At 39.3% G+C, this 15220-nt stretch overlaps 1 protein-coding gene across 2 annotated transcripts in view; it reads left to right on the top strand.

Annotated features, from left to right (window-relative positions):
* The window catches only part of USP32 (ubiquitin specific peptidase 32), a 3310274-nt gene that overhangs the window by 3075815 nt on the left and 219239 nt on the right, over positions 1-15220 (top strand). For both annotated transcript variants that reach the window (XM_044054559.1, XM_044054560.1), the window contains exon 31: positions 4582-4873. In XM_044054559.1, coding sequence (XP_043910494.1) covers positions 4582-4873 — 292 coding nt within the window. The remainder of the gene's footprint in view (positions 1-4581; positions 4874-15220) is intronic.

A 15220-nucleotide genomic window follows, 5' to 3' on the forward strand; every position in this document is an offset into this window, starting at 1 on the left:
AAATACCAGTGCAGCAGCGTGTTTATACTAAGCCAGCAGGATGGGGTGGTGCTTCTTTCTTTCTATTCGGAAACCTCATTCACTTGTACTGCTGTGACCAGTCTGGCTGTAATTGCATTTAGAATGCGTTGTTAACATTATGTATTGCAGGGTGGTTATTCATAGTCTGGTAGGTTGTTTATTCCTGAGTAGCCTTTGCATCACATGATAGTGAACCACCTGTTCTTTGTTTGTGGTGCTCTTTTGTTAGGGGCCTTTATTCATATAAAAACACAAAGTTAATGCCTTTTTTGGGGGCTCATTCTTACTGTGTGCCCTATTCCTATGGTCCAGGACAGATAATGCAATAATGACTTCAGAAAACCTGGATATAAAGCAACGTGCATTTCTCACCATTTATCTTATTCAGCACACTTGGCATTAGTGTGCAGAAAGTCAAGGCATATATGGTTGATCTAGTTTTATTTTTGTAGCTATGTTTCTGAATCTTTAGATCAGTGTTCTGCATGTCAGACTGTATGGAGAGCTTGTCAGTATATTTCCATTGATATCCAAGTAGCTTATATGGTACCAAGGCTACACAGTTGTGGCTGATGACTTAAGTGTTACAGCCCATCTGTCAAAACTAGCCCTGATTTGAATGTATTTGTGATATCACTAAAAGCCCCTTTTATTTAACTCTGCTCTGTGCAGTTGCTTCTACCACCCCCCTAAACTCTGCCTGTATTAGTACACCTCTATAGTTTTCACTTTGTAATGTCAGTTCATAAGTTAAGTAAATCCATCTTGACATGGCCATCATTAATAAGTTTTGTCTTTATTTATGTATTTATATATTGCATTTGTTTACCAGGGTAGTCTGACTGGGAAAGCTTCCCCTTTTCAGCGGAGGTCCAGGGACAGAAGTTCCAGAAAAATTCCAACATTACATAAAGAATATAGTAAACAGAGGTATACAAGTAATCAACAAATATATACATAATTTAAACAGAGTTTCATTAATTAATAGCAACATCATATGATGAGCTTTGAGAAGGGGAGAAAAGCACCAGGAAAAAATAAACATTACATAAAGAACATGGTAAACAGAGGTGTACAAGTAGTCATCAGAGGTACACAAGTAATCAGCAAGTATACAGCATTTAAACAGAATATCATTAATTAATGGTGGAATCATATATGAAACATATGTAGGAAAAAAATTGATAGAAGGAAAGAAAGGGAGGAAAATGGAGGATTACTATTAAGAGTTGAGAGAGAACGTTTCAGGACAGGTAGAGGGAAGAAAACTGTGTGGTAGAGAACAAGGAGGAGATTTTGGACCAATAACTAAAGGAACAGTGCTTGGAAAGAAAAGTAGAAAGTAGGGGTCAAGGCATTTATTATCTAGGAATCATGCATGTACCAAGTCTGGTAAATTTCAAGTATTCTCTTGTTTGTGCCTTAAAAGAGTTGGTGCTTACTGTGTTTTAAAATCAATTTTTTTTGTAAATCTTTTACATGGTTGAATGTTAATAAAAAGATACTTCATTTTAAAAAATGTCTCCATGTACAAAATATTACTTTAAGGGACATTTTTGACGTTTCTCTCAGGTTGTGGACTGGCTCATGGCTAAAACGACTTTGTTGACCAGTCCTTTAACCTAGTTAATATTGTTATATCTTCTGCTTTAGCTGCTGCTGTTTGGATTCATTATCAGTTTATGTGGGCTTGCTGACCTAATAACACAGGGAAGTCCTGCATCCAGATAGTCATTCCCTGCATTTTCATAGTGTAGCTCTTGAAAGGATAGAGCTCTGTGTTTAGATAATTGTATTTTCTTTTGCATGTGGGAGTCTATACTGAGCTTACCAGTATACTTTCTGTGATCCCGGGTACCTTGCATGCACTAATGTTACACATTGCTGCTAGTGGTATCTCAGCAAATATTACTGCTTCACAACCCTTAAGGACCACCTGAGAAATGCCTTTGTATACTTTACATGGAATGATGTACTGCTGATGCATATGTTGATAAAAAGCTACTGCTTTAAGGACATTGAGCTGTTGTCTTTTCTAGCATGTATATTACCAGCACAGTATACAGATTTTCTTGTACTGGCAATGCTCATGACAAGGACAATTCGGCTTTTACATGAGTGTGAGAATCCATGATTGAGGTGAGGGGTGACCCTTTGGTGGCTGTACAAATTAGAACAGTTACGAGTTCAGGATGATGTTGATGGAGGCTTTTTATCTTGTCTTTTCCCCTAAGGTTGCAGTAGAGCTCCTGCTTAAGGTGTTGATAAAACTTAATTTATTAGTCATTTGGACAGTGTTGCTTACTTTGGTTCTGATACAGGCAGGCAGTGTGAGGACCAAGTGGCCAACATTTAAGATTAGGTTTGCCAGTCTTGTTGTGATATATAGGAAGCATGTATTTAACAGAATTGCACCTAAGGTGATGAAAACCCATGTATGTTACATCTGGCTTCTTTCCCTGAGCTTATATAATCTGTAGACTTGTTGCTTGGGCAGAATACATTTCCAGATGTGTTACTAAATTGACATCAAGTTCAGAACTCAGCAGTTGTTGTATGTATATACTGACACAGGTCCCCATTTGTCTTATCTTTTCCAAAAGGTCTTCTGGAAATTTGGAGTTGTATAGCTAGATGGATGGATACTTTCAGTGGTAACAGTTTGTGTAGGTGTGATATATGTTGTTCATACTGTTTATCATCTATCTTGCCTCCTTTTCAGAATGCAAGTTTATGTTTTAGTGATTTGAATGGTTGGGGGTTGATATAATGGTTAAGGTGTTTACCTCACAGACACAAGGTGTACAAGGTTTGCTTCTCATCTTTGAGGGAAATTGGCTAGGCTTAAAATTGGCCACAAGGGCAGCTTGCCTAGTACTCACCTATGAACAGGAAGTTATATTTTAGCATAGCATAAATTATTTACTTTTTTGTATCCAAGAGGTATGTTTATTAAGTGTGCAATATACTGACCTGAAGTCACTGGTTTATTTTTGATTTGTTTTCCTGTGCTGTATATCCTTCTTATGTCCATTTAAACTTTCTCTGCAGTCTGTGGTTCCTCCCACATTTCACAAACATGCCAGTAGATGGTGAGCCTCTAAACTGCCCATAGGTATTAATGCATGTTTTGTGTGTGTGCGTGTGTGCGTGCGTGTGTGTGTGTGTGTGTGTGTGTGTGTGTGTGTGTGTGTGTGTGTGTGTGTGTGTGTGTGTGCGTGCAGAGAGAGAGAGAAAAATACATATTATATATGTATGTATACATGGGTTTCGGACAGTGTGTCAAACTGCAGTCTGAGTATGTATTTCCATGGGTAAGTAGCTCGAATTACAGGTGTTTTGAATGTGGTTTTATTTCAGCAGAGGAATTTTCATCTTTTTCAGTCATGCAAGTGGGATTGGGTTGGGAGAGTGTGCAAGCATTTGTGGATTAAACTAAGGGGTAGAAATTGTATGGTGTATGTGTTAGTTTTTGATGGTTAGCTTTAGAACAAAGGCTATGTAAGGGGATAGGTTTAGTGGTGTGTGTGTGTGTGTGTGTGTGTGTGTGTGTGTGTGTGTGTGTGTGCGTGTGTGCGCCTGCGCTTGCACGTGTGTAGGAGTGCATCCTTTGATGGGCCTGTGTCCAATTTAGAATTGATCATGTGTGTTGGTACTGTAACTCTGAATAGGATTTAGGTGGTACTGGAGAATGAATGAATGTTTTGCTGTGTCTTGCATAGGCTTATGTTTGTTATCTCTGCTCTAAGTTTGTAATTGGTTCTAGACCAAGTGGCATCAGTCCATTTACCTGGTTAAAGAAATAAATAAGATATATTATTACAAACTGAAAACCTGTAGCCTAATTTCTATGTGGAAACAGTATACATCAGTATGTGAAGCATTTGATCATGGGCTGGCTGAACTCAGACTATTCCACTTGTGTCAGTGTAGAACTTTGTTGGTGACAGTCTGAGGAAGAAGGAAAAAAGCATCATCCAGTTTGCAAGACAGCCTTGGAATTAAGCATGAAAAGTTATAACTATTTGTGAACGTTTTACCCAAGGAAGTACAAAGTCCAGCAGAAATTATTATTAAAAAGAAAAAAGGCAACAGTAATTAAGCATTTGTTTCACTGTGGCAGCCGTCATGACTACACATTTCTGTTGTAAGATCAGAAATGGAGGGGTTACGAACAGCAGATGTTACTACAAATACCATTACTGTAAACATTTCAGAGCAGGTTTCTAAGCAGAAGTAAAAAATGACAGCACCCCTAAAACAAGATGCCTTAAGAGCAGGTACCAGAAAAAATACCAAGCCAAAATTAAAAAAACAATTATACGCATTGGACAGCATTGTAGAATGTTTATGTAAAAAATGATAAACACTTCAGTTCATTAGGTTTGGGCAATACAGAGTCCAGTAAAGCTTTTTATGGCAGTCAGTAAGAAATGAGTGAGCATTTAAAGAGCTATATATGCATTTGGATCAGTGTTTTGTAAGATGTGGTTAGAGGAAGTTTACTTTTTCTGAATGTTGCAATAATCTAATAAGTTTTATGCTGTCTTCTTTCTCTAGATTGTTCATTTAAAAAGATTCCAATTTGTTAATGGTCGCTGGATTAAGTCCCAGAAAATAGTCAAATTTCCACGAGAAAGTTTTGACCCTAGTGCTTTTCTGGTACCTCGTGAAGCAAATTGGATTTACCGGAAGTTTTCCAGTTGTCATTTGGATGGTCATACTGATTCACGAACATTGTCAGGGGAACTGAAGAAATTAGATGGGGCAAACTCTTCTGGAACTGGAAATGGGGATATACTTGTTGGTGTCCCTTTATCATTCAGCACTAATATGTTAAATAATGTGAAAGGTATGTTTAATTTATAAAATTCTGTGTTTAAATATATCATTGAAAGCATTTGATGGTGTTGAAGCTTATTTATTCTTTTTAATTTGCGCAGATGTTTGCATAAACATTATTTATTGTATAACAGGTTATTGTATTTGTAAGCAGTAATACCTGACAAAGTGGAAAGTATTGGTGAATTCTGGATCATCCATGGCATGTGGTGAGGCCTTGATGCCTTATAGGTAAAGTCAGTATTTCCCAGTACCATACACTTTGGAGGGTATTATTATTATACTTTCAAAACAGGGAGAGAGGTAGAAAATAATCTGATTTTGAATCTTTAAGGAACCCAATCTTTTCTTGTTTTTGCATTAAATGGTTCCTTTGTATGATGCAGAGCCTTTGAAAAGAAATGTTTATGTGCACTTAGTGATCCACATTAATTTGGCAATATAGTATTGTAGTGGAATTGTTGGACCTGGGCGGCCATGGTGGTGCAGTGGTTAGCATTGCCGCCTCACAGCAAGAGGTTCTCCAGTTCGATCCTCGGCTGGGGTGCCTTTTGTGTGGAGTCTGCATGTCCTCCCTGTGGTCGTGTGGGTTTCCTCTGGGTGCTCTGGTTTCTTCCCACATCCCAAAGACATGCTATAGGTGGATTGGACACTCTATATTGGCCCTAGGTGTGTGTGTGTGCATGTGTGTGCCTTCTGTGGAAGGTTGGGCACTGGGCTGGCAACTCGACACCGTAAAACTCCACTGCCAATCATGAGCAGACAAGGTGATCCGCTGTGGCAATCCCTAACCGGGGAAAAGCCGAAAGAAGAAGTGGCATTGTTGGACCTATGCATGTGTATATTTCAGGATGGTTAACAGATTTCATTTAAGATCAGCCAAATAGTCTGCAGCTAGATGTGCCTTTAGATGGAACGGTGGAGCCATTTAAAAATGCAGACATAACCAGTTTAAGCAGGTTTTGGTCAAACATTATTTGTCTTCATTTCATGAGAGAGTATTATGACTAATAAATAATATTGTGCTTAGTCAGTTAGACAAGTAGCTTTATTTTTCTGTTTTGCTCTTTTTCTCTCCTTTCATTCTGACAGCCGTTCCAGTGTTTCATTTCATTCACTGTGTCTGCTGACACTCCCGTCAACCCCCAGTCCAATGCCCAAATTTGAGCCAGGTCCAGCAAGGATCTTAAGGCTGCCCTGGGGGGGGGGGTCATTGCTGTCTCATTTCAAGCTTTTTTCCCCCCTGTTTATGAGCTTAACCCTGTTTCTTCTTTCCCCTCTCCCTTGCGGGACCCATGGTTGAGTCCAAGGGGTGGGGTTGCAGTGAAGACGTGCTGCATATCGTCCTGACTTTGAGGCAGCTCAGCCATGTCTCCTTCCTTTCCCTCTTTGGACTACCCCTCCCAGTGGGACATCCCCATCCTCCGCTAGGGGATGGTCACAGTGGGCACGCACAGGGCCTCCCTTCCACCCAAGGATAGTAATTTCCATCCCACCCTGCCTGTCTGTCATCACCCAAGCCACTAACTGAGCCCAGGTTGGCTGAGCTATAGTCAGGGCTTTATCCCTCTATGCCCCTGATGTGGCTGACAAGTAGCTTTATTTGACTTCTGCTGACTTTCTAATTATCTACCAGTTTTTGGATAGAGGTACTGTCTGAAGTTTCTTCAATTTAATAAAAAAATGTATCTCCAATTATTGCATATTTCTTGCATTATTTTTGATGGCTTTATTTGTGCCAAAGTAGTGACTGAAGAAAAGTCATTTATTTTGATTTATTTATTGTTGAAAGTATAAAGCACACAACCTATTGTTTTTGTACTTTGTCACCTTTATATTTGAAGCTGCTTTTCCCCAATATTTGTCTCAGTTTATGAAGTTATGACATAGCATGGTTAACTGAATCTTCTATGTACTTTTTTTTTTTGCCCTTCAAGACCATACCTTATCCTTCTGACTCATTTGCTGTAATCATTGGCTAACCATAGCCACATTCCCTAGCCAGGAAAGGACAAAGAGTCAAGCTATAGAGAATCATCATCCTCTGACATTTTAAGACTTTTTGTTTATGCCCTATCTTCAATGCAGTCAGATTGAGCCATTATCCACTGACTTCAGATTTTCATATGACCTATCCTTAGCCCAGCCAAAAAGAGCCATTGTTTACTGGCAGTTTGATTTTTTTTTATGACCTACCTTCAGTCCACCCAAGCAGAGCCATTATCCACTGGTAGTTCAGGTTTTCTTATGTCATATTCTCAGTCCAGCACTGTGCTTAATCTGCACTGATGTCAGGGGTGCACCTCTCCATTGCAGCTAAGCAGTTTTGTTGTCAGAAACCTTATCTATCTGTATATCTATCTGTCTGCCTGCCTAGCTATCTACCTATCTATTTTGCAGTGGTCTGCCAGGTTACTAGACTAAACATGGTATGCATGAAACCAAAATTCTGCTGCGGTCCCTATTAGAATGCAGTATTTCCTCTATTTTTGAAACAAAGGGTTGTTTTACAATCTGGGATTCAGTTGTTTAACTGTCTAGGTTAACTGTCAATAGTCTAACTTTATAACAAGAATGTTGTAAGAGGAGAGTTTTTGTAATCTTACGTTGAGAAGCCGCTATCAAAGAAAATAGCATTAGAAAGGGGTATTTTGATTCATTGTAATGGTAATGCTAATCTTTGTGTTGAATAACTGGATCATCATCTTATGTTTTTTTTTTTTTTTTTTTGACAGGTGGCACAATGTGATATTAGCTGCTGATAGAGCATAGTGTTAAAGATTTCTGGCAGTTTCTTGTTTAATCTGGGTATCTACTTTAGATAAAGATAACTTTCATGTATAGTGTTTTAATGAGCCATTTACAAGTAAATAAAGCAATAAAGTTCTTTCTGTTTAGATTATCCAAAGGGGATATATCAGTATTTTTTAAGAAATAGGGAATATATCAGTATTTTTAAAGAAATAGGTGACTCATCTGTATGACAACTAGCAATAGCATCTAAACATGTCTAGAAGTTTGTAATGCATGGTTACAAATATTACTACTGATATTTATTATTATTGTTATTTTTGTTAGTTGATTTGACAGACTGTGTCTTTTATTTATTTTTCTGATGATATTCCTTGACTTAACCTGTAATATTTTTTTAAACCTGACATGAATACATGTACATTAATAGAAAGGAAGACAAACCACAGTAACATTTTCCTTATTTTCATGCAGTGTACATGTTTTCTTTTAAATAATTTTCATTCACTCCAGCATTGCGTAAATACCTCAATTGTTGCCTTCCCTTAAACTTCAGTCCCCCTCCTGAACATTATTCTGTTTGTATTGTTCCCACAAATCCCATTTATTTCTATGTAATTTACTCCTTCCGTTTTATAAAGATCCCAGCTCGATTTCTTTTATATCTTGTACAGTATTCACTACTCCAGTTGTAGTTGGTTTAGATTTTTATTTCCATTTTCTAGTAATTGTTTTTTGGCAGCTACTAGCAAAAAAACTTAGTAAATCTAGGCAGGTGACATCTTCTATCCCAAGTCAAAAGAATATTTTCCTTTGTTACATTCATTTGATCCCCCTAAAAGTCTGACAGTGTAGTGTAAAGATTATTTTTTGGGTCCCATCCCTTACTTAAATCATTCTTCCAGCACTGCTACCCAGTGCCCCATGTCCACACAGGGTTTACCTGTTGCTCCTACCCCCACTCATATTCTTACTCTGTTAATCAGTTGGGGTCAGTCGTGGAACCTCAGGAATTTGGGGAGAGTTTTTTTTGTTTATGCCCTACCCCTTATACCATGACGTGGTTACGTCTGAGAGGTAGGAATACAGTGAGGACTTTGTGGCATATCTCCCCACCTCTGCAGCACCTCAGCAGTGTCCACCCTGCCTCCTCTTTGGAGAAGAATGTTAGACTGCTGTGATGAAGCCTCATCCCTCAAGATGTTCCCAACCTCCACCAGTGATTGTCGCAGGAGATGCCTATGTCACTGCCTTCTTCCAGGATAGGAATAACCATCCCTCCCTGCTGCTCCATCAATCAAAGGAGCCACTAATCAAACATGGGTTACCTGTGCCATAGTGACAATTTTATCACTCTGACACCAGAATTGCCTTACTCTACAGGGAATTTTCACAATCTGACAACTCGTTACATTCCTAAAAGACTTGTTCCCAGTTACCACTCTCTTTCTTGTCACACCTCCAGCATTTGTTATGTACCTGTGGAAAAATTCTCTGAAGTCTTCTTAGAGTGGAAACATACCTATAGAAGCACTTCCATGCAACATTCCTAAACATTCTAGACTTTGTTGCACATTTGAGAGCCTTTCAAGTGTCCTTCCAATGTTCCTTTACAAATTGTCTTTCCAATTCATTTTTCCAATCTTTTTTTACCTCCTCTAATTGATTCTTGTAGGTACCATGCAATATGTTATTTGCTCTATTAATTCTCCACCTTTGTAACAGCAGCTTCTGTTCTGGGCTCAACTAAAGAGTTTACTGGAGGTGGTGTTTTGACTTAACACTTCCTTACCCCTTTCTGTTGCCAGTCATCTGTTATCAGTCCCTGATGAAGAAGGCAGGCTCTAACCTGCAGTATAAACTTCTATTTAGCCTCATCCTAGTCTATTAAATTTCCCTTCCTATTCATTTGCTGCCAGTACCTTGGTTCCGTTGGTGATTTCCTCCAATAAATTCCAGCCTGTTGTTGATTATTTTTTGTACAACTACATGCAGTCATCCATACTGATAAAAATCTCCTTTCCCTATTCCCATGTTGGTTTAGTCATTTGAATACTCTCTTCTAAATGAATATAATATTTTCTTGTATGGCTGTTATTCTCCTTAAGGATCTGTATCCAAAATCATATTATTTCTTAAACCTCCTTCCCATTTCATCATCATCTTTCTCCACTTTTGATTTATAGCCTTCTGCTCGTGTTATGTATATGAGCCTTAACTGCTTAGCTCTAAAGTATCCTTTCCAATCAGGTGATCTTAAACCACCTTGTTTTATGGGAAAATTAGTTATCCCACTTAACTTTTGTCATCTTCCCCTTCCAAATAAATTCATTAAACTCTTTATTAATTATCCACAATTTTTCCGCTGTTTTATAAAAATGCACCTAACTTGTATGTAAAACTAAGGGGACTAAAACTATTTTCACTGCTTGTTACTATCCATTTCTGTAATCAAGGGCATCCAGCTTCTCAGTTTTGTATTATCTTTTGTATAATTTCTTACAACATATCCTTAGCTGCCATAGTAAAATCCTTTGTAATCTATGCACATAAATGCTACTACTTATGTTCCCATTAATGTGGGTATTGGGGAACTAATTTGTGTGTATGTGCTGGCTTGCAACTTTAGCCTTTATTTTATATTCATTTGTTTTATATTCCCAAACCAACTTGAAACTGCAGCAAAATGTTGTACAACATCAGAATGTCCTTTTCTGGATTTATCAAGCACAAAATGGATCCTCATTGTTCTACTAATGTTGTCAAATCTTTGCCTCCCCTCCACATAACCTCATTCATCTATATCTGTCAATTTAATTTTGGGAATTCGTTTGCCATTCTCTTTTTAGCCATAGTTTAATATTGAAATGGGTGTATATGAAGCCATGACAATTTTTTTTCTAAAATGCTAGCACTTCTTTCCTTTTGTAATGTTATAAGTTCATAGGTAAGTACTAGTCTAGCTGCCCTTGTGGGCCATTTTAAGCCTAGCCAGTTTCCCTTTTTGTGCTAGAAAAACCTATCCCATTTGGTTATAATTTGTCCTTACCCATCCCATGGTTGATAATTATATATTAGCCCTAATAAGAATAACTAGGATCATACCATAGATAATTTGAGGGGACCCATGTATGGGAGAAAGCATTTAGGAGCTGCCTCTCCTTGTTAAAACAAAACCTTCCAAATGTTTATCTCTTTCCTTCCTCCTAACTTCCATAGGAATACCATCTGTTCTTGGACAATTACGTTGATTGATTATATATCTCCAGTCTCATCTCTTCCTGTCTTAGCTATTAATTGTTAAACCTCATCTTCATTGAACTTTAGCATAATTAAATCTTCCATGAATATTTCCATTTGTTCCTTTTCTTGGTTTCCATATTCCTCTGCTTTATACAGATTTTCATAAAATTTCCAATATATCTGCAATACCTCTATAGCATTCTGCTTATTTTAATTATCACAAGCTTCCTAAATTTGATGGCAGCATTTTCTATTTTGTGTTTCCTAAATCATACTACAAGTTTTTAATGCTCTGGCGGTATCCGGTATGGTTACTTAAGAGTGACATTTCTGAACTCATGCATATTATCCAGATACATCCTTATTTTCCTTTCTTGATCTGCAGTTGCTCCTCCTTTCGTTCTGTGAGAGTCCCCTTATTATGCAGTAATTTAACCTTTATCAGCCCCTATAAATAATTCTTATTGGTTCTTTCCCAAATAGACTTTGCTTTCATTAATTCCATGTTTTTGAACTAATTTTTGTTGTATCTCACTCACTAGTTATTATTTTTGAAGAAATTTCTATCTTCCCAAACAACTCTCAAATCAATCCTCCATCCCTTTCCTTGAATTCCTCTCTTTTTAACCAGTATGTAGGAAAATGCCAGTGTCTCATTTTTTGCTTCATTATCCTGGATCTTTATCTTAGTTTTTATTGATGAATGATCTGAAATAGTTCAGTTATGTACTGCTGTGAAACAGAATTTCTATTTATTCTAGCCATGTTATTCTTGCTACTGAATTCACCTCTTCCAGCATCAGATATTCTTATATACTTCAGAAATATGCCATTTTGTTATATTTTTCCTTCTAGATCCCCTTAATATATCCTCAGTATTGCAAATCAGGTTTCAGTCCCTACCCATAACGAATAATTCCATCTTAAAGTGTATTTTTTTCTCTTGATGATCTAAGTTCCACTATAGTAGCGATAGGTGGAATTTAAATAAATGTCAGCATAATCTTCCTCCCCTGCCAGTAACCTCTTACTATCACAAATCTACCATTATTGTCCTTTCCCCCTCTTGTATCACTATTGGAGACCCTCTAGCATTCAGCGTTATCACTTTCATTTTCCTTTGTCCCTGATATTGTGGTAAAGGTCCACCCTGAACTCCTTTTTTTATAAAATTCATATGCTTATGTCTGTCCAAAGGTGTTTCCTTAACATTGCTATTTGCACTCTACATTTCTTAATATAATTCAACACTCTTTGCTTTTGGTCTATATCTGTAAGGCCATTTACACCCCATAATGGTAATAACAGAGCTGCCAAATATGATCAAAAGGTATTACTTCCACAATGTGATACATGATAGTTCTTTTGGATGCACATTTCCGTCTTTTAGCTTACATGCACACACCGGTGTTTGCCAGGCTAATCTGTTATGTAGTTGCAGCTTATCCCCATTTAACCAAATCACATTTTCAAGATTTTTATGTCAGTGAAAACACTCAAAAGAAAAAAAAATCTAAGCTTTTCAGAACTCTCCAATCTCTTTTAACTTTGTGTGTACATTTTTAAATGAAGTTTACCCCCTCCATTTCGCAGCAGTTGCCCCAAATCAGATGGGCACCCACAGACATTACCTCATGTCCTTCTATTCTCATGTTTCAGTATTCATAACAGTAGGGTGGTGGCTGCTTGCAGCACCAGACAGCTGGTCAGTATACCAAAGTCTTAGGATAAGGGGTACTTTTCATGTCAGAGCCATAAACCAATGTCGGCTGTAAAAGTGCTGTCTGCACGTACCCAACCCAGAACATTTCTGCTGCAGTGATCTATGGACCTCTGATCGCCAGCTCCGGGAATCCGTTTGTTTGACTTTGGCTGTCCACTGCAGATAATTACCCCTTTGGCTTTTTTGATTATATTCCTTCTTGCTTTCCAGACGTACTTGTCAGCTAGGAAGGTAAAGTGTGCTTGTGGAAGACAGATTCCACCTAAGGACACACACGATCAGTGTTTGTTTTGTATAGGGGAAGGCCACGATTATAGGTCTTGCGACATCTGCCAGTCCTTTGTACCTAAAACTTTGTGTAGCTGCTTGGCTGCTTTAAAGTTGTACTTAGAAAACCAACGACTCCGACATTTGGCATTAGGTATGGAGGGTGGGGTAGGTACCTGTCACGAGCCGCCTTAGAAGAAGGCCAAATAAGTTAGGCCCGATGCCCATGCTGCACCTCAGGAGTCTGATGAGACTCTCAAGGCAGATGTTAGCCCAGGGTCCCATTGGGCATTGGTTTCAAACCTGGAACCAGGAACTGTGATGGAAGCCGGTTCAGCTGAAACCCATGGTACATCCACTGAGGTTGATCAGCCGTCAGGCCCTGATGGTGAATGGGTACCATGGCTCATGGTGTCAGAGGGGCCTACTACCGCCTTACCATCCACCCAGGCATTGGCTCCAAAAACGACTACGCCTACTGTTCCTCTTAAGAGGAAACAAGAAGAAAAACACAGAGCTACAGAAATAGCACCTTGATGGGAAGCCTTTTCCCAGAACTTGTTCAGAGCCTTCCAGGGCCCTTTAGTATCAGGTGCCCCAACCAGCCCTACTGCCTGTGCAGGTCTTGGAGGAGTCAGAGGAAGAACTCTCTTCTTCTGATGAATCCCTGACTTATTGTTCCCAAATTGAGTCTCCCAAGGACTTTGCTACTTCTAAGGAGGAGGACACCATTAGTCCTGATTCTCCTGAGGAAGAATTCTCCTTTAGAGACACCATTACACTTATGAGAGAGCACTTTAAATGTCAGGTCTCTGATGTTTTTGACGCTAAAAAGAGGTATTTTGAACTCTTGCGGATGGACCAGCCTTCCCCATCTGTAGTTCCTCCTCTGCTTCCAGCTTTTCATGATGCCTTTCAGGCTGCATCTCCCAGCTTCTAAATGTCCTGATAGGTTTTACAAGGTCCGCCAGGATACACACTTCTTGTTCAGGAATCCCCCTGCAGACCCAGCAGTCATTGCTGTGTCAGCAGACAAATCCTCCAGACAGCTACCTTCTACTTCTCTGTTCCCTACAGGTAAGGATAGCAAATTCATGGATAGACAGGGGAAGACAATGTATACTTCTTCCGCACTAGCCATTAGAGCTATTAATTATCAAACCTACATGGTTAGGTTTGTTCTAGATACCCTGTCTAAGGCCTCTGCATTAATGCCAAATGTGCCAGATTTTCCTGCTAAGTCTCAGCTTTCCGCCCTGCTCTCTACTGCTTCTCAGGTGACTAGGCACTCCATGAAGTGCAGTTATGATGCTGTAGAAGCATCATCCAAATCTGCAGCATCAGATTCTGTCCTGAGAAGGTACTCCTGGGTGAGACTCCAGCCCCTACACATGGATGTACAAGCCAAATTACTGGATGCACTACTTGATGATAAGGCAGTTTTTGGCACTGCTTCAGCAGAGTTCTTAAAATCTCTCCAAGAAAAGGGCAAGGAGTTGCAAAATTTAAAATGTTTGCTAGATTTGCCCATTCCTAGATACCACAGGAACTACCCACAAAGGACCAGTTTTGTAAGGAGGCAGTCTTCTCACTACTGCTCCAGAATCTAAAGAACGGAGATACCCTAGGAAGCAAACCACTCCTAGACCCGCCTCCACCTCAACCCCTACTCCCTTTTGGAGGCAGCCTGACCTTGACAGAGCTCCTTCACTGTGACTCAAACTCTTTACCCACTTCCACCCCAATGTCCCTTCGCCTCACCCTTTCCCTACCCTCCTGGTGGAAAATCACCTCAGAGGCTTGGGTCCTTTCCATCATCCAAAAAGGTTATTTTATGACTTGGTGGACAGTTCCTCTCTTCCAGGGGACACCTCAACCCCCTTCAAGCCAGCTTCACCTCTTTCCTCCAATTTTGGATCAGCTCCTAGCTCATGGAGCAATAGAAAAAGTCCCTCCAGATCAGGTAAACAAGGGATTTTACTCCAGGATGTTTTTGGTCCCACGAAAGGATGGTACTTGGAGACCAATTCTGAATTTGCCTGTCCTCAATCTCTTTCTCAAGGTGCCTACATTCAAGATGCTCACCTTGCATCATCTCTTACCCCTTATCCCCAACTAAGCCTTCATGGTATCTCTGGATCTGAGAGATGTCTACCTTCATATCCCCATTCACTCCAGCTACAGGAAATTCCTACACTTCTCAGTAGGTTCCCCACATTTTCAGTTTTCTGCATTGCCATTTGGGCTCTCTACAGCTCCAAGAGTATTCACAAAGTGTCTAGCTCCAGTTATCACCCACTGCAGAATGCAGGGCATACAAATATATCCCTGCCTAGATGACCTATTAATCCTGCACCAGGACTGTCAATCCCT

Source organism: Protopterus annectens, chromosome 13.part0 (genome assembly GCF_019279795.1).
Source record: "Protopterus annectens isolate FY-2018-M chromosome 13.part0, PAN1.0, whole genome shotgun sequence".
Lineage (NCBI taxonomy): Eukaryota > Metazoa > Chordata > Ceratodontiformes > Protopteridae > Protopterus > Protopterus annectens.